General features: G+C 35.5%; 1 protein-coding gene across 19 annotated transcripts in view; it reads right to left on the bottom strand.

Moving 5' to 3' along the window:
• NRXN3 (neurexin 3) overlaps positions 1–27,939 on the bottom strand; it is a 947,214-nt gene that overhangs the window by 114,057 nt on the left and 805,218 nt on the right. For 18 of the 19 annotated variants that reach the window (XM_085225422.1, XM_085225425.1, XM_085225424.1 and 15 more), the window contains 2 exons: positions 20,210–20,381; positions 653–742 (listed from right to left, as the gene is read on the bottom strand). In XM_085225422.1, coding sequence (XP_085081548.1) covers positions 653–742; positions 20,210–20,381 — 262 coding nt within the window. The remainder of the gene's footprint in view (positions 1–652; positions 743–20,209; positions 20,382–27,939) is intronic. The other variant, XM_085225417.1, reaches the window with a different exon arrangement.

Here is a 27,939-nt window from a genome sequence, read left to right as displayed (position 1 = left end):
GTTCAAACATAAAATGCATTATTTGAGTGTTGAAATTGTACTCCACATAGAGAATAAAAGTGACAGAACGATCATCTTTCTCTGTCTCCCTCAATGTAGTTTAAAAGAAAATGTTAAAAAATGTTTTCTTTACAACATTTTTTAAAAATTGTTTAGTTATTTGAAAACAATTAGAAAACACATAGCCACAGTGGCTGGTCAGACTAATGGGAAAAAAGAAACTTATAGGAAGTGATTTAATAAGGTTTGAAATTTTTTTTAAGAAAACTTTGATAATAAAGATATGAATGTAGTTTAAAAACAAATCAAAACAGGAAGATCATGCAGTGGTGAAATTGCCATAATACATGTTGTTGTTCTTCTCCTTTCTTCATTTTATTTTGTTATAAAATGTCTCCTGAATTTTTGCTTGTTTGTCATTACTGTGATAGCAAGCTCAGAATTTTGTCCCTTTAACTGCATTTTAATAGCAATGTATTATAGCATGATTTATCAACATATGGCAGGTGGAAGCTGACACAAATTATAATGAAAATTAAAACAGTCATTTATGCAGCAGGCGATTATCATTTAAGAAACATTTATTTGCAGGCTTTAAAAATGAGGGTTTAGAATCAAATGGGTTTAAAATGAAAGTTTTAATGACTATTACCTTTTTCCTGCAGCCACTCCTCTACAGGCCGGTTATATTTGAAGGGGATTTTCTGTTTTACCATTTGGAACCGTTCACTATCAGTGTTGCCTTTAAAGTTTAAAAAACAGCTTAAAAACAATCTGAAAAGTCAATGCAATGGTTAAGACATCCTAGATTTTTTGTTTGTTTATAACGTTATTTAGCTATAAATAAATAAGCACATGCGTGCATACATAATATATTTGAAAAGATTTATCTTTAGTAAGGTGGAGAATAGTTATACATCCAATTGCCTGAGGTTCTGGAAGGTCAAAGAAGTTAAATCCTATGAATAACATCTCTCCTTAATTTTCAGAGTATTTTCTTATCCAGATTGGTTAAAAGGCATGTATAGTTTGTCCAAGACATGAGACCTTGGATGAACTCAGTAACATGAGTTAAAACATTTTGAACAGACTCTAAATCTGATGGCAAAAGAATATAGCAGAATATGAAAAATATGTCAGTCACACAAGCATACAAATAGCAGCATTTTGATAAACTTTCTTGCAGTAGTAGTACAATATATGTGTTAGAACTTGAAAACTGGTAAGAAGAAAAAAATAACTGAAGAAATTAGAAGAAAATAATGGTGAAAAGATGTAATAGAATTAGATTTAAAAAAAAATAACTCATAAAAGAGTAAGAAAATAGTAAAAAGGAAAGTAACAACTAAAAAGATGAAGAACTGTTAATTAAATATAAGTGAGGACTTACGTCCAGTTACCAAAGACTTGGGCCAGTTGCCATAGGAAAACAGAAGCTTAGAAGCTAATATGAAAGCAGAAATGATTACCTAAGTATAAATTCTGTGCAGTTCAGTTGTTTTACATTAATGGATAATTGCAATATTCACTAAAGTGTATTTTGAAGAAAAGCATTTATCACTCACAGGGAGCACATTACAGATAGGGATAAGAGTCAGTCTGTGTTCATATTCCCTAGATATTCAAAAAAAGCCAGGTACAGATCAGAAGGGTTGGTCTAACCTTTAGTAGAAAGGCACAATATGGCTTTATTACATTAGGAGTGATAAGAAACAAATGCCATCGTCCTGCTTTTGTTTTCTGCAGCTACAAGTCACTCTGTGGCTCATTCTAATGTTTACTTCATGTTTTATTTTTATAAAAGCTGTTTCATCAGACAGGCATAAAAAGAGTGTCCTTTTAAAAATAGTCATACTGTGAAAACTAGAAAAATAGAGTAAGCCCCCAGTTTACTGTTGTACACTACCATGAACAGATCCTGCATGCCAGTGCTCTGATACATGTTCGAAATAGATGGCAGTCCAAGAAACACAAGTGCTCTGCAAAATCTGTAATGCTTCTTTTGAAATCCCACAAATAAATAGCCTAACAGGACTTTATATTAATCTGAATTTTGAAGCAGATGCTGGAATCTTTTTTCCAGTGTAAAGACATCTTGAAGAAATATACATATATATGTATATTTCCTTGACTACATATATATATGAATAACAGCAGGATGCTTCACCTGGTCAGCAGCACAGATTTTCAAGCTGCAAGGAATATGACTGGTAATAAAGGTCTGGCTGTAGAAGGGAAAAGTGTAGTGAATTGAAATTTCTCATAAGAACAGGCCAGCAAGACTAAGGTAAAAAGGAAATGGGTCAATGAAAAAGACATGACAGTTAAAAATGATTTTCTTGTAATAGACCTTCAAGAAAGCCAGAAATGACAACTATTGCCCACCACATCTTTAAAGACTGTTTTAAAAAATCAGGTTTAATTTAGTTTTATTATTGTTATTAGGCAGATATATTCAGCAAGATTAATATATGTATAAAAATCATACCTTTTAAAATCTATGAAAAACTGAAGGACATTAGAAAATTCAAATAGGTTTAAAATTCAACATTAGCATCTGAGCTAACTTTTTTGTTTTGCTTTTAAATTTTATTTCATACATTAGTGAGAATGAGTTTTAAATAAATGTGCATGAGAACGTATTCGTTGATATACACGGTTACAACAGAGTTAGAAAACAAGCTTTCCCTTTTCAAGAGCTTAGGTTGTTCAGTAAATACCATTAAACACATACAATTATTAATTAATATTGATTTTGAGTTAAGCTTAAAAAAATAAACACAGCATTTGATATGAGACTTCAGAAAGGAAATATCATGGTTGCAACACGAAGTGATGTAAATTCAACATGAAGTAAGTTCAGTAACGATCCTTTTGTGACCTCAGTGCAATGCCTTTCTAGAGCTATATGACACATATGCTCACATGTTTGAACAATCCCTTCACTCACATAATCTGGACTCCCTTCCTTCTCTTTGAGTCCAGCTCTAATCCAAAGCCTTATTTCAGAAGGGAATATGTAGGATAAAATGAGTCATTTTAGTTCAGTTTAGAAAATGCGTTTAATCCCATAGTTCTTTTGCATTCAGAATCAGAGTAGGTTTCAAAGGCCTGCAGAACATTATTTATTATAATAAGGTTGTACCAATTGGCGTTGCTACTTGTGATTGACTAAATATTTTTCCAACCATAAATTCTAATTGTTTAAATAATACCAAGAGAAATAGAAACTTGCCATTTAAGATAACCTGCACTCTTATTCTTCTGCAGAAATAATTGCTGTATATTAAAATAATTTATAATCTGCTTCAATACTCAGTTTCATCTATAAAAACTCAAGCTCAGAAACGCATTCCTTCATGTATTTTTCTCCCTTCTCACGCAAAATTCTCTAATACAATCAAATCCAGATGCATGATGATGGGGATAAAACAAGTCTGTTATCCCATTTAATACTTGTGTGCAACTAAAACAAATCCAGCTTTATCTCCAAAGTTTATAGATACTGGCAATGCAAATATGCTGTAAAACATCAACTTTCTAACACATTGTTAAGTATCTAGATTCCTATGATCTCAAGGTTTTTCATGGTAGCATTTTGAAATGTTCTAGATCCCTGAATCCTTTTTTTACTTGAATATTCAAAATATCTCAAATACCACAAACATTCCTGACGTCTAAGTATTTTGAAAGGGAATCAAATAAAAGAGCTTTGGTTGCCAATCTTTTATCTTTTTATGGATCCCTCAGTGTATTACTGCTAAAACTGACTACACAGATATACATTAATTAGATTTGTTTCTTGCTCTAGCTCCTGATAATCTTCAATTCAGATCAAACTAAAATGGGAAAAATCAACAGAATTTACTTCTGCTAATCACTATTAGAACTATTAGCAGTTCCCACAGGAAGTGTTTTTATTCAGAGTAACATCTCAGGGTTTTCTCGTGGGTGAAGTAGAATTCTCTTCCAAGACCCTACAACATTCGATGATGTTTTGCTTGTCCTTGCACAATTTTTTTTCATCTTAACACCAATTTCTAAACAAAAATGAATTCTTATATCAAAGAAATTAACAGAGAGATTAAAGCTCTGAAAACTGTTTCTTCTTGGCCCAAATATCAATCACAATGATTGACTGCCTTTTGGTAAGAAAGAGAAAAGCCAAAAGGTTTCAGCAAATTGCACTGCGCAGAAAGGAAGTGTTTGCTTCCAGGTGGAATATTAATACAATCTGATGTGTTGTCAAGTCTGTGAAGATGCTAAGAAGAACATCCTAAGAAAACATTAATCTGTTCTAAATTAATGCTAAAGGCTGTTTTATGAAGAGAGAATACAAGCAGCAACATTTTCTTCTTTGATAATAAGTTTTGAAAAACAATGAGACGTTATCTAATGAGCAGTTATTAAAAGAAAGACTATACACTGGTATGAATGATTTAAGAAAATGTTTTGAGATTAGTGCTCGAGGTTTAAACTGATTCCATCTCACTTTGCCTTTTTTAGATGGAATTTCAGTGCAAGGAGGACCAGCAAGTTTAACTAATTTGTTTACACAGCAGATTCTGATACTCTCTGAAACCATTTGAGAAGTTATGGAAGCTCATAATCTCACTTTCTAAGATTTACATAATTAATTGACATCAGTGTGGGAAAGAGGGGCGTGGTAGCTTGCAAAGTTGACCTTAAGTGTGCTATATCCTCTACTGAATAACTGATCCAATTCAGTTCAGTGCCCAGATTCCTCTAGAGCTGATGCCAAGTGCTCTAGAAAAGGAGGCTGACCTGCTTCATGGAGTAATTACCATTTTACTCTAATATTTAATAAAAGGCAGAAATTTTTCCAATCAGAAAAGTTTCAGAAGTATGTTTGTAATGGGCACACTCTGAACCTACTGAAACATTTCTGTTTGTAGAGAGCTGCACTTGCAAATTAACTGTGTACTGAATTGTACTGAATTCTCACATTTTCTTAAGCACGTATTTAGTTTTGAACACTATGAAGTAAAGATATCACTTGTTTACATTTTACATTCAGAGCTGCCTATTTTGTAGTATTACTGCGAGGCCATACTGTGGCATATGTAATATAAAACAGGAAACATTTTCATTAAAATTGTAACATGTAAAAAATATCTACTCACAGCCATTTTTATAAAACACTTGGAAAAAGTCCAAATCTGAAACCACAGATGTGACTTACACAGAAATGAAGCAAGATAGCCAAGGAATTAAACAAAATAATTATAAGATTGGTGATATGCAATCTGTTTTCGTAACTACCACAAGTAGACTCTCTACAAATTCTTGCAAAACTTTATTTTTTGCCTCATCTAAGAAGGGACGCTATGAAAATTAATTCAAATTTTTCATTTTATTTTGAGTGACTGAAAAATAGCCAAGTCTTGACATTGTTTATTTTTATTTCAGGTCTCAGATAGTGTGCTTTTCCTTCACTCTTAGATTCAGTTTAAAACATATTTTGCAATTGAGTTCTCATTTTATATCTTGTCTTTGTTTTTCTCCTTAATCCTGGATGCCCTTGACTTTTATCTTTAACTTGCTCTGATCAATTTGTTTGCTGTGAACCACACCTCTCCGTTCATCTCACTGTGGAATGGAGTTAAACATTGATCTTCACACTGCAGCTTTCCTCAGCTCACTGCCTTCATGACAAAAGATGAGATCTCAGTAGCATAAAAGTTACTCATTTGATCAAATGACTGTAGTTGCTTCTAAGTACCTATCATCTCAATCAAAAGCTTTGTGCTGTTACCATTCTATTTTGGTTTCTCTTGCCATTTACATTTTCATATGTACCATCCCTCTACTTCAGGTACTCGGATTTAATATGTTAACTATAAAAATAATAAACAATTTTAAACGAAATAATTCTGGATTTATCTTTAAAAAAATATAGGGTCCAAGTTGAAAGTAAAGCAGCAAAGGCCACGCTCAATGGGAAATTCAGAGGCAAACTAGGAGATTAGGGTTTAAATATCTGCCTATGAAGTGCAGTTAACATGAATCACTATAGCATTAATCAGACCAGAGAAGAGTTCACAAAGTCATCCAAATCTGTCCCTCTGCCCCAGCAAAAATTCATAACATTCAGTCTTCTTTAGATTAATCTTTCAGTCCTGTCTTGCATGACCAAGAACATAAATGCCTCGCCTCGATATCTAACCCATAAGTACAACAGGAGCAAAATGAAAATGCAGCCCAATTAATTTGGAAGAAGGTTAATCAAACTTTTTCAATGGTTCCAAAGAAAAGTTAGTTTTGACAAAACGTGATCTGGGCTTTATTTTACACATCAGATAATAATGAATTACTTCAGCTGATAATAAGAACAGTCTTCTTTAGCTCACTTGTGTTAGAGAATTGAATGAGAGTATGGTATAGAGAAGGCAGCTCCCAGTACAACCATTTTACAGATACGAAGCAACTTGAATGTATCTTCTCTGAGACAAGTAAGTAATGTACATATTGTGTGTTTTGCTGTCCATGTCCCAATTAAGCTCCATATCAGGCAGCTAAGGCTAAAGTGACTATTAAAGAACAGCTGAAACTACATATTGATCTTTCCATTTTAAACAAGGACAAATTTCATTTTGCACAGAGATATGAAACAGAGATCAGAATAAAATCCACTGTTATCATCCTCACATCTCATTTCTTCAATTTCTTTAGGAAAACACAGGATCTGATTTACATAGCCCTGTAGGATCAAGCAGTAACAACAAAATGCCAAAGCCACATTATTTACATTGATATTTTAAATTCCATTAACTCTCATTTATCTTAGTTGTGGCTATGCAAGTCACATTGGAAAAACACTGGTGAAAAAAACCAGCTTACAGGCATTCACACCAATTGGCATTGGTGTTTGACATGGAACAACGGAAATACAGCTGTATGGCTTGCAGGGTACATCTGTGAACAACTGTCTTAGCATAGTGCAGGGTCTGAGGAAAGAAATGCAGTGCCGTTACTACACCTGCTTCACAAAGAGTCAGTGTCTCACTATGGTGCTCCTGAAAACAAGTGCATTCAGGTAGACAGCTAGCTTAAGTCTGACACAGCCAGCAGGGAGATAGAGCTAGGAATGTCCAACATGGATTGGAAAGCTAACCAATTACAAATAACAGCATATTAAAAAATTCTATTGAACAGATCAAGTTCTCTAGGGTGAGCACAAGGAAATAACTAAAAACAAGTAGAAGACGGATGAAAGGAGAAGGTTATTAAGAAGCACTTCCTATGCAGATTACATACTAGGCAATGCTGGTCTCCTCAGGGAAATTCTTGAATTATTTAAAATTGTATTCATAAACCCTAGAAGAGTATAGTGAGGAATATCAGTTGATTATGCAATGGAATAAATAAGAGATTGAAAACATCTGCTTGGTCCTAATTGCTACAAATCAGCAAACTTTGCCTCCTCTTGAAATGATTTCTCCTGTTTCCTCCTGTTTGCATTGGCTTAGAAATAGGAAAGAATTCCATGTCTCTGTAGGCCTTCTCAAAGACAGGTGCTATTCACAAAGCCCAGCCACAAACTAGAGGCACAAGAAACACTCAAAACAGTGAAAAAAATCATTACTGAATAGCATAGTGCCAGATGTAAGGTGGGTCAGTGGGAAAAGGTACTTTCAGGCTTTTTAGATATGTTTTTTTCTACTCTAAACTTTTAAATCAATTGCCTTCTTGGAAATTACCTGAGTTACAGAAACTGCTATGATAAAGGTAGTAGGGAAGAGATAAAATGCAACTCAGTCCGTTATGCAGAGTAGATCTCACTGACTACAAATCTGTGTGGCTTAAGGAAAAATAGAAAAGATATTTCACTAAAATTTTCAGTCTACAGAATGCTCCAGGTACTTTCTAACCAATAGCAAAAATGCAATCCAGAAAGGTTTTTGTACTCAGTGCACAGTATGATATTTTCTATTTATAAGTCCCTGAGTATAATGTAAATTATAGGCTTTATCCTAACTTCACCTACTGGAAAACTAAGCCACAGAGTAGTAAAAGCATTGTCCAAGTCAAAGAGAATGGCATCTATACAGTTAGGGCTGGAATTTGGGAATTTCTTGCTTCCACTTCTATGCCTGGTCCATTTCATTTGACTAACTTTTCACACATCTGCTCTGCTTTGATCCTTTGTCACATCATGGGATTTCAATGATTTTGTACTCTCCAGAGTCTCTAGTGAGCAGGGAGAAGGCTGATGTGGATGCATGAGCCCCTTCTGTCACTGCGTGTCAGATGTGTCAACCTGGGATTACAGCTGGCACTGTTCTTTCTGCAGGCAATAAGATCAGAACAGCACAAAGTTGTTGTTCAAGCCTCTAAGCCCTCAGGCCAGATGTTTGTTTGCTTACTCTGTGTGTGTATTGGAGAGAGATAAAGACAGGGACAGAGGGAGAGTCGGAAAGAGAGAGAGGAAAAAGAACGTTATACAGTTCCATTTGAGCAGAAAAACTGAAACAGAACTAACCCAGGAGAGAAATGTAACTATATTAATATCTGGGAGTTCATTGCTCTGTGCTGTCTAGCAGAATTCCCACTATCCAGCAATCTTATTTAGCCTGATTCCCCATCTGAAAAATATTTCTCCATCTTTCTCTGCACTACACTATAGAGCTACATTATATATATATTTTTTATATATATATATATACACACACATAAAATCAGATGACTGAACCTCTAATCGTTCATCTTTATCTAGCAAACAAGAAATTCATCAGAAGTTTTTGATGATACTGCTCATGCTTAGTACCTGAGCATTCGTACAGCCATGGAACATCAACACAAACAGTTCACAGCATTTCAACATTCAGTCAGGATAATCATGTTTATGTGAGCAATCACACATTTAATCTTAGAATTATTAGCAAGACTATCAGGACATTGCTACATCTTTTAGTGTGCATTGCTGTTTCTGGAAAGCAGTATGGTGATGACTTTATCAAGACATACAAGGGAAAATAACATGGTTTGGATCCCTCAGGGAATGTTATACACCTGTTCTGCACCAAAGCATTTCTGGCACAAGGACTCAAAGGCCTATAGTGACTATAAGAGTGTAATCCCAGTATTTAGGGAAATCCCTCAGTCCAGAGCATTTATATCATATGCAAACAGGATGATGAAACCTAGATAGAAAGACCCTTCATTGCCCTATGGATATGCATCTTAGTATATTTTTAAATAGACATAGACCAAGTCTACAACTTGGGAAATGTAAAGCTCATCTCTTTCAGAAGTACGCTGTATGTCATACTGTGATTTGAGAATCAAGATCATCAGTGAAAAAAAGGAATTAGAAAATGGAGAAAAATTAGAGATGCCTCTAAATTACCTGGGTTTGTATTAAATTTTGGCTCATCAATGTGCTTATAATATAGCAGAATAACATCTACCAAATACCAACTGGAGAGGGAGTGAGTATATTTTCACATCATCATGTCTCTCTGGATAAATTAATGAGGGGAAAAACAAAAGCATTTGCTTTTCTGCAGAGTAACACAAATGTAATGATTGTTGCCATGATACAAACATGCCATTGTTTACATGACCTCATGTTTCAGGTCACAAACTAAGCCTTAAAAGTACGATAAAACTGCTCAGAAACACATATTTTTGGGCATACTTTCATTGTTGTCATGGTGGATTTGCTATCATTTTCTGAAGTATCAGCCACTTGTCTGTTCTGCATCTCAAGAAGCTGATTAGATGTACAGAGGCTCTGGGAAAACAGAGTAGAAACCATTCCAAATCCAGGATCATTGAACAGAAGTGCAATTTGAACCATTCTACCAAATTTTCTTTTTATTTTTTTATTTGGTATTCACCTGTAAATTGGACATAGGAGACATCTAGTCTGATTCAGGAAGTTGCAAGAAGAATGCTATACTAATTCAACTAACAACATGCTGCAATACAATATATATTCCTGTTCTTTAGGACTGCACTGACAAAAAGTTTCCTCAAAGCGTTAGTATTTTCTGACAGCATTTTCTTTATCCAGGCTATAACCAAGAAAAAGCATTTTTACTAGCTGAAATCTAGCAGTACCACTGTGACATATATTTACTTGTTAGAATATATATATATATATATATATTTCATAACTGTTACACAGCAATAGTAAAGAATGCTACATAAAAATGCTTCTTATTTCTCCATGCATCTTTCCTATATCTAAAGGACTCTTTGTGGGATCCTACCTGGGAATTAGGTTACATGCATGAAAATACCATTGTATACGTACATTTCCTTAGGTAAACTCTGCTTCTTCTCTCAATCCTATTGATGTTAACTAATTCTGTACTATTTGATCTGCCTGGTTAGCTTGCACTTCTTGATTACAAAAAAAAAAAAAAAAAAAAAATGCATCTCCCTCTTTCTTAATGATAAGCTTATAGAAATACTAGTGCTTGATAACAAACCACTCATTTGGACTTGAGATATTTTGTGATGTTAAGGTTGCGTCTTGTGCAGACTAATTGAGTGCATATTCTAAAAGTCTGGACCACCTTTAGGAACTGAAATTCTAACAGGAAGGATGGGTACTGAAAGTTGTAATATGGTCACTTTTTTCTTTTTCCCTTCTGTCTTTCCAATTCTCTGTGCTCAAAGACTGAATTCGGAAGATAGAAAAGTCCTACAGCACTTTCACACAATTGTTTGGGTAATGTGGAAATGATTCACAGTGTTATACTCCCTGCGGGAAAGCAAAAAACAAAGTACATGAAAGTGAAATTGTGAGCATAGTGGAAACATCTGCATAACTTTTTGTATAATCTCAGATGCTATCTCATCATTCAGTATGGATGCACCTGCATTAACGCATGTACACGAATGTTTCTGCACAAATTTCACAGCACATTTGTCTGTTGGTCTCTGAACATGTGTAGTCTCAATATCTCAGCAGATATAGGGGCCCAAAACGGAGTGCTCAGATCATGTAGCCGTATTTATCTGTTTTCCTACTTTATATTATAGATGTTAAAGCCCTAAAGTGACAAGTTACAATCAAATTTTTATTTCATCAACTTGTCATGCTTTAATCATCCCTCTTGGCAGATCTTTCAACATATGTCAAAGTATTGCCTTCAGAATGTCCCTCTCCAAGTCTGTTTTATTAACCCTGTCTTTTTAAATGTTTTAGGCTCATTATGAAATGCAGTAAATCTGTCAAAGGTACTTTACATGCCGTCTCCAATTCATGTTGATAGAAAGCATCTAAGAGCTCATTTAAGTCCCACAAAATGAACACAATATGAAAAATATAAAAAACACAAACAAGTGTATGACAAGAACACTGGGGATCACATTCAACTCACAAGGCTGAGCAAAATTCAGTGCTCTTGTTCTTAACTCATTACCCACTCAGAAAGAATAGTAAAATATTAAGACCACAGTGGGATATGGCAGTACCACAGAGAAATCTCTTCAGCTCAAATATCAAACACTAGTATTTATTATCACTCCAAATAGTAATGTTCAACATACATGTTCTGCTTCATGGAAACAACTGAATTCAGCTAAACTTCTTATTACCTTGCTTTCAGTATCAGTGAGGAGAAGATGATAACAATCCCAAGTCTGAAAGAGGGAATGGAGAACTAAAAGAGCACAAGGCAGTAGAAACTGGAGTTGAGGGTGGTAAAAAGTGGCTGAAATGAAGAGATGCCAAATAGCTGTGGAAGAGACAGAGGGAGTTTTGGGGAGGAAGAGCCAGGCTCTGTGAAGGACTGGAAACTACCTGTTTTCTCTATGTCTCAGCAATGAAATATCTGGAAATTACTCAAGTGGCAAGGATTGTAAGAAGATGTTGCAATGATTCAGACATTCCACTTAGTTCTGCTTTTGAGTTTTTCTGTTAATGTCCCAATCAGCATTAGACTTGTCATTACTGAGCTCGTGAGAACTAATAAAAATAATATTTGCATATCATTTCTACAGTCAGAAGACCTGTTAGTTGAAGAAAGAAAATAAACTTTTAAATCCTCCATTACTGCTACTATTAGATCATTCAAAACTCTCTTAACATTCCTGGCTACTGCATTATAAATTAAATGGAGCAATGATGGGAGATGTGATCTCTCTTATAAGGACAACTGATGTATTTCTAAAAATACAGGAAAGCTTGCAGAAACACAAAACATTAAAGAAAGCTTCTTTACAGAGAGAGAAAAAGGAAATGTCTCTAAAAAAAAGACTCCTAGAACTTACATATTTAGAAGCAAGGCTGCTTTTTTCAACTGTATTGGACTGACTAATAACAACTGTATGTTTTCAGAAATCCAGCCTTGATTACAATAGAAGACTATTAAGGGTATAACATACTACTTCCTCCATAATTAATCAAGGTACTCATGTTCTAGTAGATTTTTTCTGTTTTGCATTCTGAAGGGTTAGGTTAAGTTCAGATGGTCAGCAGCTATCAAAATTCAGAACACAGCAGAGCTGGCTCAGTCCCTCTATTCAGTATAAAGCCCAATAGCCAGACAAGCAGGCACAAAGAATCTAGATGCAAGCTTGTGAGACCTCAAGTTTCAAGGACAAGATGAAAACTGATACATAAAATCAGCAGACGTGGCTGGGAGTTGTTTCACACAGCTCCCTTCTATGCTTTACATCAAACAAATCCATGCTAAATTTTGTCTTTAACAACTACAACAATCGCTGCATTATCTGAGGAAATTCCTCTTCATAACAAGCTCTTGTGTGCTTTGTGTAATTCCTTTACAAATAACCTTGAGCCTTGTGCATGTCCTTTTAATATCTCAGGAGAGGATCTTGCTTTTTTGTCCTCTCTTCCTCTCCTGCCTGCCCTCCCCCAGCCCCCAAATTATCTCTTGCTGTCTTCTGGGTGGTTATGTTTAATCTCAGGATTAGGCAGCAGTCTGCAGTTTGCCTGGAACATCTTATCAGCTTCCAAGAGACATTTACAGGGAGAAAAAGACTCCGGTTTTGATAGCAGTAATTGTATTTAGCTTGTAAGATACAAGGCTATTTATCTCAGGGCTGGAAAATCACAGAGGGAGAGATAGAAAATGTTGCTGATAAAAAATAAATAAAACCAAAAAGAATGAAGAAAAGAAGCAACTCCGTCCCCCAAAGTCCCTCCTCAAGTGGAGTGATGACATGGGTAAAGGACTTTACTGAACAAAACAATCATGCCACTTATAGAAGGAGATTGAAAATATCAAGGAAATGGTGATGAAATGCTTAAGTAGGACAAGAAATGACCTGGTTCAAAGCAGGCACTGAACTCTAGTTTAGCAGTCATGTACTCAGGGAATTAGATTTGTAGAGATGTGAGTAACCATTTTTTTTGAGATACAGAACACTAATATTCGATTTTAAAATAGCTGGTGCTGTGAATATCCAACATTTCTGAAAACGAAGTCAGTTTTTATTTTTCAAAGAAACTTACAACTGTGCCTCCCATTGGACACACGATGTCAATACAAGTTATCTTTCTTATTAAATGCCCTTTGATTTACAAATTTGTAGTATTCAGCACCTTCTCCCCAAAACAGCTTTATCATCCTTTTCTCCCATCCCAAAAGCCTTGTTAAATTCCTGATGCTGATGTGACTCAAGTTCTATTTGGCCTACAGAACTACTGCAGTAGTTTCGAGAAAGCATTAAATACAAAAATAGGATCCAGATATTTTGAATTTTCTTAGGCTGTAACCAATATTTCAATTTAGTGCAATTTAATTAATACACAAGTAGGGCAGACTTAAAACCATCCCACTAAGAAATATTTAGCACTTTGTTGAAGTATCCAGTTGCCTTTGATAGCAACCAACAACCAACCAACCAGCAAAAACCTACTCACATTCCCACGTTTCCATTTGTATCTCTGTAATCACAGAGGAAATTCAGTAAGAAAAAGATAAGCTTGAATTATATCAAACAGAGATGAGCAACAAATATTTTATTTGTTTGCACCACCATAATTATTTCTCTCCAGCTAAAACAGATGATCTATTAAATCAATACATGGATGATGTATATTGTTTCTGCCGTTCCCAAAAACATCTTGGAAATTTTTTTCAAAGATGAGAGGTGATAAGGTGAAATATACTTTTGAAAATACATGGTGACTAGATTTTTTTCCCAGAGCTTATGTCTTACCACAGTTTATTTAAACAAAATGTATTTAACCTTTTCCTCTGTTACCATGAGTGTAAAATAGTTTGCTGAAAATCTTGAAGGATCATGAAGGAATTCAGCCAGCTTTCTTCCCTACCTCACATCCCCTCTCTAATACTAACCAAGCAATTTCCAGTCTTTCCCTGAGTATATGAAAAATATATCAGTCACAAAAAACTTGATGGCTTTTACATTTAAGATAGGTAGGACAATCACGACCACTGTAATTTTAATGTGAGCTTCTGGGAAGCAATTTTTTTCAAACAACAGCATGTTGTTTGAAAAACAACATGGTTTTTTTTTTACGTAAACTACTAAAGATGTATTTTAGTGAAGACTTTAAACTGACATAAGCCAGCCTTGTAAGAAAGGAAGTAATTTATCTTTCTCCATCTCCTGACCAGTCATTTTCATGATCCTGTTGCCTCTTCTCCTGGGCTACTTACATGGTGACTAGTAATGGTGAAATGACTCAGCTGAACAGAAGGTGAGAGTAGAAAAAGGAAATTTAATTATTTAAGTAACATGAGTGCAAGAAAGAGTAATGAGAGAATGAACTTTGCTGTCCAGCTCCAGCTGTAAACTGTGTTACAATCCACCTACATCAGCATTTTTATTTGAATAGGGAGCATGCCTCTGAGCTTTACCTAGCACTCCCTACTTGATATGCTTTGGTTCACATACTAAAATGCTCTCAGGGAATGTGAACTGGATTCCTTTCAAATAAAATTAAACCAGAAATTATGCTCCAGCTGTTTAGGGAATTCAGTCCTTGGGATTGGAGCTAGTCCAAAACCTCAGGCAGGGATCTTAGAACCAACTTTTTGTTTTATAGGTGTACTCTCATCAGGCCCCCGTACTCACCAGAGGCATCACAAACTCCCTGGAGTTCTATTGTAAGCTATCCATATTCCTAAAATCCAGCTTTCTTACAATTTATACTTGATTCAGAAAATGAAAAAAATGATGACATCTTTTTCCTATTTTTCAAAGCCAAAAGAACTGAACACTAATGTCATTGGAAAGGGCAGAGACTCCTAAAAGAAGGCTAAGTGATCACTCAAGAGAATGAGAAAGAGAAAAAATATAAAATCTGTACTGAGAGAATGAACTAATGAATCCTCATAAGGGCCCAATTGCTTAATGCTGTCCCTCCCATTTCTTCTTCTTTTTTTTTTTTCATTCCCCTTTCAAATGTATAAATCTAGGCTACAGTTCTCTCGGCAAAGTATATATTTCTTTTAATGCCAGCATATTTCTGCCTCTCACTTCCTTTCCTGTAATCTTCTTGAAAACATTACTCCACCTAGACTTTTCTTCTGGTTTCTTATTCTCTCTCACTGTAAAGCTTCTCTTCACCTAGTTTTGTTTCCTTTATGATTGCAGAAGATGTAGTCAATGCATGGATGAATGGACAGGAATATCAGGCTTCTTTCAACATTCACTACAAATCTGGCAACATACAAAGAATTTCTTTGCAAGCAGAGATGAATAAAATCTGCCACTCAAGAACTAAAGAAAATTTAAGGACTGAGGTATTTCAGCTGTGCTTCAAGACAAAAGATTTGTTTTTAACCCTTCTGAGAATTGCTGACTCCCAAACCTTAGGATGCCTGACTTAAATCCTTCTCACTGTACTGTAAAGTGCCTTAAGTTTGAAGGGTTTTACAGTAATCTGAAACAAAAACATGTCACAGACTTCATTTGCTTAAACCAGCTTTCCTATCTTACTTTTATTCCAAAATGATTCCTACTACATCACCAAAAAGATGAATTTAAATTTAGAGGCATCTGTCAGGAACAACATAAAGAAGAAAATGGCCAAACACAATCTGTTATCTGGGATGGACGCTAAAAGGTGAAAGCACGTGAGACAGCGGAAGAGAGGAAGTCATGGAAAATAGCACTTTAGGGCACAGCAATTCATATATATTTGGTAGCAAAATGTATACATGCCCTGACTGAGAAATACATTGCAATGACCAATGTGGTTAATTAAGCATCAAGGAATTGGTTATCAGTAGAAAACATAGATAAAGTCTATCTCCTTATTGCACAATTGAGGGAGAGGAGAAAGGGCAAAATACAAATAAATCATGAACAGTTCAAGGGTTTTGCCTGAACTAAGTCACAAAGCTGAACGGCAGGTAGGAGTCCCATTGTTAATGCTGCTGTTTGCCATTACCCATGTCTCAAGAGCCTTGTCTCAGTCATCTGCACTGGGTCACTGTTCAGAGTCTTATTATCCAGTAAGAGGAACTCTGTCAGAGTTTGAATGGTACTAAAACTGAGGGGTCATTTCTAAATCTGAGCCAACCTTAATTTCAAGTTAATTCCCTCCTTTACAATTTATCATAGAATCACAGAATCCTTAGAGCTGGAAGGAACCTTTAAAGGTCACCTAGTCCAACTCCCCTGCAACGAACAGGGACATCCACAGCTAGATTAGGTTGCCCAGGGCCTGATCTAGCCTCGCCTTGAAAGTCTTCTGGGATGGAGCATCAACCACATCTCTGGGCAGCCTCTGCCAGAGCCTCACCACCCTCACACCGTGAAATGCTTCTTCCTTATATCCAACCTAAATCGACCCTCTTTAAGCTTGAAACCATTTCCCCTTGTTCTGTCACCACAGACCCCACTAAAGAGTATGTCCCTTTCTTTCCTATAGCTCCCCTTTAGATATTGAAAGGCTGCTATCAGGTCACTTCGGTGCCTTCTGTTCTCCAGGCTGAACAGCACCAATACTTTCAGCCTGTAGTCGTAGGAGAGATTTCCCATTCCATGAATCATTTCTGTGGCCCTTCTCTGGACACACACTGAGGACTCCATATCTGGATGCAGTACTCCAGGTGAGGCCTCACCAGCAGAGAATAGAGAGGCAGAATAACCTCTCTCAACCTACTGGCCACATTTCTTTTGCTGCAGCCCAGCATACAGTTGGCTTTCTGGGCTGCAAGGGCACACTGCTGGCTCATGTCCAGCTTCCCATCCACCAGTACCCCCCCATTTTATTTTTTGGCAGGGCTATACTCCTTTCTACTCCCATCTTGTATTGTTAGTGGGGGTTGCCTTGACCCAGATGCAAGATCAGATTTACCTCTAACCCCTTTTTTCACAAGAAAACAGCTTGTGGTGCAGGTTACTGAGGCATAATTGGATGTTAAAAAACAAACAAACAAACACAACAGCAACACAAACCAACTTAATATGTACATATCAGAACTGTAGGTTTGCTCCTTTTCTGCTTTCCTTTCACTTCCTTGTCTTTTATATGAAGTTGTAAAACACATCTCTGGAATCTTTCATTCCCTAGTTTCTTTAATTTCAATTTAACTGAATACAGTGTTTTAAGGAAAGCCAATATTCTCTCTCTTTGCTCATTTTATGAGCATCACACATTTATTTGTACTTTCCATTGAGCAAGTAATTATGAATCTGATGTATAATCCTTCAAGAGCTAATAAAACTCAGAGAGGAGCATAGAAATACCATTAAGAATTCCATCCTGCTGCCATCACATGTGATGACAAAGAAACTTTTGCTAATTTGCCAAATTTGTGAACGCAGCTGCAACACCATGCAGAAAATTATGCACACATTAAATTATAGACATCACAGCATGCTCAAACATGTATGTGCCACAAATAAGTTTCTTTTTAAAAGACTACAAAAAATTGTCTCTTCCAGAATTGAAGTGATCCTACATATAGAACACAGAATTCCTTCAATATTAATACACAAGTTGAATATGAATTGCAGTTTCAGTATTCTATAGCTGAGACACGCTAGATTAGCCCAGATCAGCCAAACCACAAAACTCTTTCAAAGCTGAAATTCTGCTGAATGTGTTTATTCCCTACATGAAAAATATTAGGCACGTGTTTGGTTTGCTCAGTTGTTTGGTTTGCTCAGCTGTCTTCTAAATCATCACTTCCTTAGAAAACTGAACTAATAAGGCATGGTTTCTTGTAGCTATTCTCTTGTTTAAGTTTTTCACAAAGCTGAGACATTAATAATACTTTTATCTATCCATCTATGACTATTCTGGCTTTTACCACAAAATGAGATCAAGCCACAGTCCTTTCCCCTGGGAGAATCAAGATAGTGCACTCCTCCATCAGTTATTTTCACTAGCCATGTTGGACTTGAATATATTTTTTTTCTTTTTAAAAATCTTTTGTCCCCTTCGTCAAATTTGGCTAAAAAATCAATATGAAAATTAACTGAAAAAATATATGAGACAAACACACACAAACTATGATCCCCAAAGCCCTATTTTCACATGGAGAGGCTGAAAAATACTACATCTACAAAGAGCCAGAAGGTGAACCTGCATGGAAAGTAAATGATGTCTGGAATATAAAGGTTCCTTTGGGGTACAACTGCATATACTTAATATTAGGCCAGAACATTAGACCAATGCTGATTCTATTAAACCATATACCTTCTAAAGAAAATGCGGGACTACTTTAGCCAAGACAAATACAGAGGATACTGAGGTATTCTCTGAATGTGACTTCTTTTCCCTTTAAAAAAAACATCTCTGAAGTAATAGCTGAATGTTTTGTTTCTTTACAGGTGGGAATTATTACAGCAAGTAATTGGAGAAGAAACCATATTTGTGGGATTTTTATTGTCTATAATTTGCTGGCAATTAGGTCAGAGGTATTTTACCATAAAACAACTGAAGAAAGGAGCAAAAGAAAGATGCTCTGTTTGGGGACCTACAGCCACCCTACATTTCTTAACAATGGATAATAGCGCTAGAATCTAGCTCAGCATTCTTGTCATTACCTTCTTAGAAAACAATTATTTGACTAAAATAATGGTAATTATTAAAGTGTACTCTTTTGCACACACAGCATCAAAACACTAAAAAAGAATCATTGAATATGAAGTAGTATCACTTGCAGTAAAAATTCCCCATGCACTTCATGATTGAATAGAAGAGATGAAATTATCCCTTTGGAATAATTTATTAATGTTTGAGAATAATGGAATATTCATACAAAACTAACAAATTGCCTATCTATCAGTGAATTTTTCTATCTTCAATTCCAGATCAGTTATATATAATCTAGAAAGGAAGAACTGGAAGTTGCTTATACTTAATACCTGGAAGCAACAAGATGATCATTGCTTGATCATAGACAACAAAGTGTGAACAAGATGAACACGGCTACAATTGGAATTGTTTCCCTGTGTTTCTTCTGCTTTTTGTAACTATCCCCATCACCAAGTCTCAACTATCTTATGCCCTGTCCACATCATGTACACCAGCCTGTTTTTCACTAAGGGTGAGTTTAATCTTTTAACATGGTGATGTGGCTGTGCATTCCCAAGAGTGAGATAACACTAGACAGTGATTCAAGAACCACTTGTTCAGTATTCCTGGTGGACTTGGGGTGATGACTTTCCAAGAGGTACTGAATTGCTGCACTATATTTTGACCTAGAGTCAACTGAGAGTTGTCAGCTTTGTCTAAATTTTGTGGCAACCACTATTTATGTGCAAACCTAAAAGAGAGTGAAAATCGGGTGACAAAAAATTGAGGCAAGAATAAGGTTCATTCAAGTATTGGCAACTTAGTCACACACATTCTTTACAGTTTAGCTGTGTACCTATATATAGTCTGTATCTTGGGGGTGGCTAAATCCACCTCTCCTTCTTGCAAAGTGCATTCAGAACTTTTCTCTCTTAATTATTGAGAATATCACAAGTAGCAAAACCAAGTTTGTTGTTGATGTTTTCTTTTGCTGTTTTTTTTTTGTTTTTTTTGTTTTTTTTTTTTAACTCTCTGCAGAACCAAGATTCACTTAGAGACCTCCATAATAGCAAAATCTATGTGTATCATACCATAGAGTTATAAAAGACCAACCCTGTGTTTTCCAAATGACAGAACATTCACCATGAGGCTGGTCAGTTTAATATTGAAACGATGCCACAAATATAGTAACCACCTATTGTTATATGTTATTTTGTAAATATGGGTAGACAGAAAGAGAAAAACAGAAAAAGCATGTACCTGTTGGATAGTGTTCATTCACTGGCCAGCTGTCAACTTGAAGCGTAGCATTGCCACCATTCCTGGTAAAGCGCACAACGTGGTATTTGCCATCATTCACAGGTGTGCTTTCCTCTTTAATAGAGATATCCACTGTGCCAATATTGAAGACTACACCAATCTTGCCTTGTTCCTGAAATGAAAGAAAAAAAGAAAACAAAGCTTGCAAATTGCTTGCTATTAGGAGAATGTTCTGGCCCTATAAATCTCTAATGGGTTTTTGTGCCGGTAGATGGCACTGAAGAATACACAGAAGCATCATTTTGAACTTAGTCAAGATACACTTCATTGGCTCTGCTTCAAGGCTAACACTGTCTTCCACACTCTTCTTTACAGCTTTCACACGAACATAGTGACTTGTTTGCTCTCTTAAGTATTACAAAGTACAGTTAAGAAATCAGGCAATAAAACCAAGGAGATGTGAATAGTTACTTGAACAACAGTTCCACTGATTAGTAGTTTCTTGTTGAGTTGCCATCTGAAGTACAGCCACATGCAGGTTATATGCTAACTGTTTCACTAGTGCAAAAATAGAACAGAATAAATAGCCTCCACTCTAAAACAAATAACCATGGGAATCAGCAGCGTGAATGCATTTTCAAAGATAACAGAATAAGAAATGAGCAAAAATGTACTAACCAGCTTTGGACATTCGAGGGAAACTAATTGCTCCTAAACAAAATGGAAAATGCTCCAGACCTTCAAAGGATTTGAGTGACTGTAATCTTATTTTTTTTTTAATCTCACATGCTTCAAACAATAACTTGCTCCCCCTAGTGATCTCCCAAAACTTTCCAAATGCAGTTAACAAGAATACATCTTCAAGCTTTCAGCAAGGAGATGTACAGTAAGCTGGTTTCAGGGTTTATGAAGGCATGCTACTGCGTGTACAGCATTGATTCAATTCTGATTCGGACAGAACTAAAGTGTTTCACTCAGAAAACCAGTACATTTGTTACCACCCATACTATAAAACCAGCTTATTAGCTGTCTCAGTAGAGAAATCGAAAAAGAAACAAAATGAGATAGTAGAAGGCCATCTCATAATCTCTTCTAAATAGAACTGTGGTGTACATCAGACTTTCTTCTTTTTTCTTTTTCCTAACAGTCTCCCTTATTCTTTGAACTGCAATACTGTGATATCAGTTGAAAAGAAAAACAAACAGTCCTATAACTAAAGAGATCACTAAAAAAACTGGACTGTGCCTGGATTACTTTAAATTTAGCACTCTTAACAGCATATAAAGCATTTTCCCTCTTCTAACAGTAAATTTTAGACTCTGCTGCATTTATACTGGACAGCAAGAGTCTCACATTCATTTACACTACAATGCTTTGGACTGACTTCATTATAACATATCAATAATCTTTTTTTTCACGGTAATAGGGGTAAGTTGATTGCAACATTTTATTGCAACTGAGAAATGCAGAAAATTGTGTAAAACACATCACAAGCCTAACTGAAAGCCTCCTCCAGCTCTATTACAGTCCCTCCTCCAGCAATGTTCCTCATGATTTTTTGAGTCTTGTAGAAGCATGACTTTACCAGATTTTGATACTCATACTTGGACTGACCAGGATCTTGTCATGAAAATGGTTCTGTTCCAATTACCAGGATAGAACACAATATAATGCAATTCTTTGAAAGCAGAGCTATTGGAGCCAAACTGCAAAGAAAGGTATACAAAACATAATTTATTAGTTTATTCATGTTTTTTGTTGTTGTTTTTTTGGTTTGGGTCTAGGACACAAGATTCTCCCTGGAAAAAAAAATCCAACTGTTAGTTTACTCATTACTGGTAGAAAAACAGTAAAGCAAACCAGAAAGAAAAACCTACAGCAAAATACAATGACCATGGATACAGGGCAAATACAGGATTTATTTTCAAGATTTCTTCATCTCCAGTTTTCTATATTACAACAGCTAATTAACTTCCCTCTAAATTTGAAAGATAAACTTTACCACTAATGTTGAACAGTTTATTATGGACTTGGCCTCTATCACTCCATTTCTCATACAGCTAGCACATTTTCTTTTTACATTACCAAACATGGATATTAACTAGTCCTGCAAGTATATGATGATGAAAGATGTATTTCAAATCCACTATGTTTATTTTGTACTTAAATAAATAAATAACTTGCCAAAGCGAGGAAAAATCAAAATACATAACCAACCTCAGAGCTGCAAGTTATATGCTCCAGAAGAACTGCAGAGAATTATAGTAGACAGTACGCATTTCTTGCTATCAGCACTCGTTGATCTGTTCCAAACATCTTACACGAAAAGGTGAACACACATCCCTTGATATTGCTGCCCTCAAAAGCCACACTGCTTTCTCCTCACAAATTTTGTGGAGATAAAGTTCTGTCAGGAGGTTTCTAAGACATCAGGCAAGTAATTATCATTAATTAATGGAATGATTGTAGATAAATTACATGTATAGAAATACTAAAAAGAATGTATAAAGCCTCACTTTGGCCCCTCTGTTCTACACTACCGTCCCCTTCAGGCCCTGTCAGCAATTCCTTGTTATATGCATTGCTCCAAAAACACTATGAATGTTATTAAATGACACAGGCTAATCTACATCCAAGGATCAGGAGATACAGAATCTTACCCTTAACCATTGTTATCCTTTGGGCAACATTTTATTTTACCTTCTCGTAAAAAAACTCTTCATCAGTGAAAGAGGAGTGACAGATATTTACCTTTCCAAGATCTACAAGCCCTGTAATCCAGACATATTTTTACCTAAACTGTGAAAGCATTTTAATAATCCGAAGAACAATTACATGTTGAAATTGGAAGGAGCTGACAATAGCCTCTTAAAAGACCAGTGACAATATTTGCCCCTCAGTTTGATGACAGAAAGCAATCTAACTAAAATAATGTGAAGGGCACTGAAGGAGTAAGAAATTATCATTTTAGTACAGAGCATCACAATGCACAAGCTGGAGATGGAGACTGTGAAATTCCAGCCATACACCAACAGCTACACGCATTACTTACTTTCAGAAGGGCTCTAACTTTTGGTCTTCACCTTTCAGCCATCTTTTTCTTAACCTAAAGGTCAAATCATTCAGACTGAAAGCATATAGCTGTTCCCTGTGTGCAGAAAACATTTTCTTAAAAACTAAAAGAGAGAACATCAGGGAATAACACAAATCCTACACTCTGAACTTCATCTATATGAATAAATAGCAATTCTGTAGAAGACACTCAGCACCCTTATTGATGCAAGAAAAAAGAAAACAACTTATTGAGGTGAAAGGATATATATCTGTCAGCTAATTTTGGCAGATTTTTGTGAGATATTATAAACAGTAAGTCAACTATTGTTTTATACTTTCTTTTGTTGCTGCTTCAACATGTCAAATTAGATTCTCTAAATTCTCATTACAAACCTATTTATACCAAAAAAATCCAATACATATATAGAACAAAATAAATAGAAATTATTACTGTTAGGGGTCATGGTTTTTAAAAGAAGCAATTCTCACAGATACATAATTTATAAGGCTAAAAAGGACAAATGCTTTAATCTAGTCTGCTCTAAAATTTTATGTGAGACTGTATATCTTGTCAGAATTGATCTTATTTTGAACTATGGAATATATTCTAGAACAACATGCGATTGTGATCTGAATATTAACAGCTGAGGAAACAGTCATTACAACTGGGTCTTTTCAGTTACTTTTTTGATAAGATGGCCCAGTTTTGAACACGGTCAAAAAGACAAGGGAAATGTCACGAATTATAAAGAAATGGAATAGTATAGAAAAGGAAAATCTCTGTTATAAGTTAATAGTCTACCTTTGACTTGAATTTTTGAACACAGTAAACAGAGCTTTACAAGCTCCTTCAGTAACAGAAGAAACACAGAAAGTTCTAAAAAAATATCAAATTCGAAACTGTATATATAAAAACAAAACCATCATTATTATTTTAATAACTGGAAGAACTACAAATATTTACTAAAATCATTCAGTAACAAAATTTATTCAAAAGAAGTACATTCTGAGATAGTACATAACTGAATCACGCAATTCACTCTCACAATATGTGTTGGTTGTTTAAGATACATTCAGAAATATATACATTCATGGGAGGAAAGTCAGTCATGAACTACTGGACACAACACTGTGAATATAATACCCTGTTCAGTAGATCCTTAAAAGCAGATGATTACTGCTTATTTTAATTTTTACCATCTATATTGAAAATCATCTAGCCTCATACTTCTATAAATGGCTTGTTAGACTTTGATCAAGTAAAATTTTTTTGAAGGCTATTACCAATTTTTAGGCATTTCATAAAGTGGTAAAATGCTGAAATTAGCAAAGTTTAATGATAATCCAATCTTTTCAACTGAAAGTTTTGAAGTGTGGGTTCGCTAAACATCTGCCAAGGTATACAAGGTCAGGCTTGTATATATAGTTCTGCCTTAGAGCAAGACAGTACTAGAGCAGATGACTTAAAGTTCCAGCTTCATCTTTCTGGGATTGCATACTCATGCCAAACCCATATAATTTGCTACTTGTCAGGAACTTTATGCATCACTACAGGTTTTTAGGTAACTAGTACACAATATAACTAAAATTAAGCTCAGGAATTTATTTGAAAGCCGATATCATTAATAAAGCCTGAGACCTTTTGAGATTTTAACTCACTCACATTAGCAATCTAATCAGCACATGGCTGAAATGATTTATTTTCTATTTTTACTCCTTCTCAGTTCCACCTTCAGCAAGCCATTTGATTTGTCTTTCTAGATTGCAAAGCCACTGGGTTATCATTCTGTACATTTGTATGAGATCTAGCACAGTAGAACTCTGGTATCCAGTCTGCCTCCAGATCTTGTCAGTTGTACAAATAATTAACATCAACTTATCTGATATATAGAATCATCACAACATTACCATGATTGGGCACATACTAAGCTTGCCTAAGTTAATTTCTTCAAAACCCGGGGAAAATGGGCATATCCAGTTTTTCTACTTAAATTTACTGAACAAAGCCTAGTAGTCAGTGATGTTTAGTGGTCTTAAGAGGAAGGCTTGTTTTTGTGGTATTCAACACCCAAATGTGCTCGATTTAATTTTTTTCTTCCTCTGACCCAAGAAAGTATTAGTGCACTGCTAGCTAATTACCTGGCATCAAAATACAATTTAAAATTCATTCCAGTGTGTTAAGGTCACAAAATTGGTGGAAAACAGTTGTTGCTACAAAGCTGGTGAAGCTCCAGCCATGAGACCATTAGTCTTCCTTGTGTAGGGACATCACAACGCAAGTAAGGAAACAGAAATTAACAACATGATGAAAAGGAGGCACAATAAATTATTAAAGTATTATCTGTCCTCATTTCACTGGAAAATACATACTTCAGATGGCTAATTTGTTCTCTTAGCTTACAACACGCATCATGAAAGCCTGTCCTACATCGTGGTATGAACTCCAACTATAAATAGGATTAAACAGACTGGCCATGCATTTTCAAAATACTAATAGCATATTCTGGAAATTGTTGAGAAACAACACCTCTCAGATACGATGCTGGACTTGAGGAAAAAAAAAATCAGAAACCATTCTGAATGTTGATGTCAATTTTGATTTTTTCTAAATGGATGAGACAATGCACACCATGTGCTGCATTTTAATCTTCAAGTAACCAAATGTGTACCCCTTCTCCTGCATTGCGAAAGTCAGCTGATCAAAAACAGCCCATGTACTGTCACGTAGCTCACTTCTAAGACAAAAACATCACTAGCTTCTAAAAATGTCACATGCACTTAGTAAGGAAAAGTCTGTAGTGGGAAGTCAGATTTTAGAAGGACACAAGAACAAGCAACCCACTCAGCAGCAGAGATCTTCCAGGATAAAACATCTCCATCCATCTCACAATGTCTCCATTTGAGTGTTAATCTGCTGGGTAACACTGCCAACAATTTACTCTGACAGAAGCTAAAGTGTCAGTTACAAAAATACAGTACCAAAGATATGATACTTACCAGCAGCATAAAATAAACTGCATACCGTAACTACCAGGTTTCTTTATCAAGAGACTTGATACAATTGTTTGATGTCTGAGGATGCAGTATCTATCATGCGCTCTGTAACAGCAATCAGAGCTGTCTGTCTCAATCCATAACCCATAGAAAATGAGAACTTGTCAGGAAGATGGCATTAAAAAAGGACACGGCTGCCTGACAGGAAAGGTGATGAGAAATATCAACTTGCCACCATCCAATTAGCCCAAGGAGAGCAGACACAAAAGCGCAAAGACTGAGGAAACTTTGGACATAATTAATCTATTTAAAATTTGTTTTGTCTAAAGCATGCTTGTAAATTCTATTTTAACCTCAGTCATTAATAGTATTGCAGGGTTTCAAAGAGTTCCAAAAATGCATGTTTAAAGGTATCCTTTTACACCGCACTGTAATATCACATATCTGCATATATCACATAGCACTGTAATATCAACATACCACTGTATTTTCCCTTTTCAGAGTGTTTATGTATAGATGTCTGATAGAGTTTAATGCATCCAGGGTCTATACTGTATATTTCTTTTAAAAAGAACATAACAGATTTCATGAACTATGTATAAAATCAAAAGCATGTTGTAAATGCTGCAGTAAGTCTTCCTTCCTAGACAAACAAGGAGTATGAGCTAAGGTTCAATAGGCCTCTCCAATCAGCCAAGATAATGAAGAAAATAAGGGTATATGTAAACAAAAACAGTGCCTGGATTTTCTAAAACGTTATTTTTAGCTTTTCAAAGCTTACTTTTTTTAAACTGCAAAATTATTTTAAAGGAAGTGTAGTATGGCTAGACTCCAGCAGAAAGCTTTTCCAATTTTGAACTGCTTTCTTAAAATTTTGCATGGCAGTAGAAAAGAGATAATATTATGCATGAACAGTATGTGAACACTGCAGTGTTCTACTGTACTGTACAACCACTATACTCGTATTTCTAATGAAAATTTCCAAAATAATTATCTACAAATTTTAGTAATTTTCTATGACACAACAGAACTTGGTAAGGAACCAGTGCAATTCGGGACAGTAATGGTGAAAGAGAAGATAGGTTGCTTTTGAACAGATCACACAAAAGAGACCACCAGTACTACCTGCATTTTGCACACGAGAAAACAGAGATAAAATAAACTGACTTACCAAAACTTCACAGGAAACAGAAGTGACAGGAACAGAAAAAAATAATGAAAATGCTTTCTAATTCTTAAGCCAGTAACCTACCATTTACATTGGCTTTACTACCACAGAATATTTCAAACATTCCAATTTTCTACGTACGTAGGATATGCTACTAAATTTATTTATGTAGAGTGCGCTCATTTTCCTTGGTATCTTTTATGTCTAGTTCAGTGAGTGTTTTTCCATGATACACTGTTGTGGAATCTCTGTGTCCAGAACTCTGTGGTGCTCAATTCTAGGCCCTTCAATCTGCCCTGGAAGGGGCACTTGGTTTTTTCAAGTATAAGGTCTTTTTTTTATGTTCACCTTCACCAACAGTCAATAGCTTCCTGAACGTAGGTGGGAACAGTATATTACATAGAGAGTGAAATTTCATGAATCAAAATCAAGATGAACCTCTGGGAAAAAGCTATGACTTGCCTATGCATACAATTTTTGTTATGGAATTCACTTGATGTAAAGTGCTTAGAAT

The sequence above is a fragment of the Meleagris gallopavo genome, chromosome 5 (assembly GCF_905368555.1).
Source record: "Meleagris gallopavo chromosome 5, MGAL_WU_HG_1.1, whole genome shotgun sequence".
NCBI lineage: Eukaryota > Metazoa > Chordata > Aves > Galliformes > Phasianidae > Meleagris > Meleagris gallopavo.
Note: the sequence above shows the minus strand (reverse complement) of the source record. Positions and strands in the feature narration are given on the sequence as shown.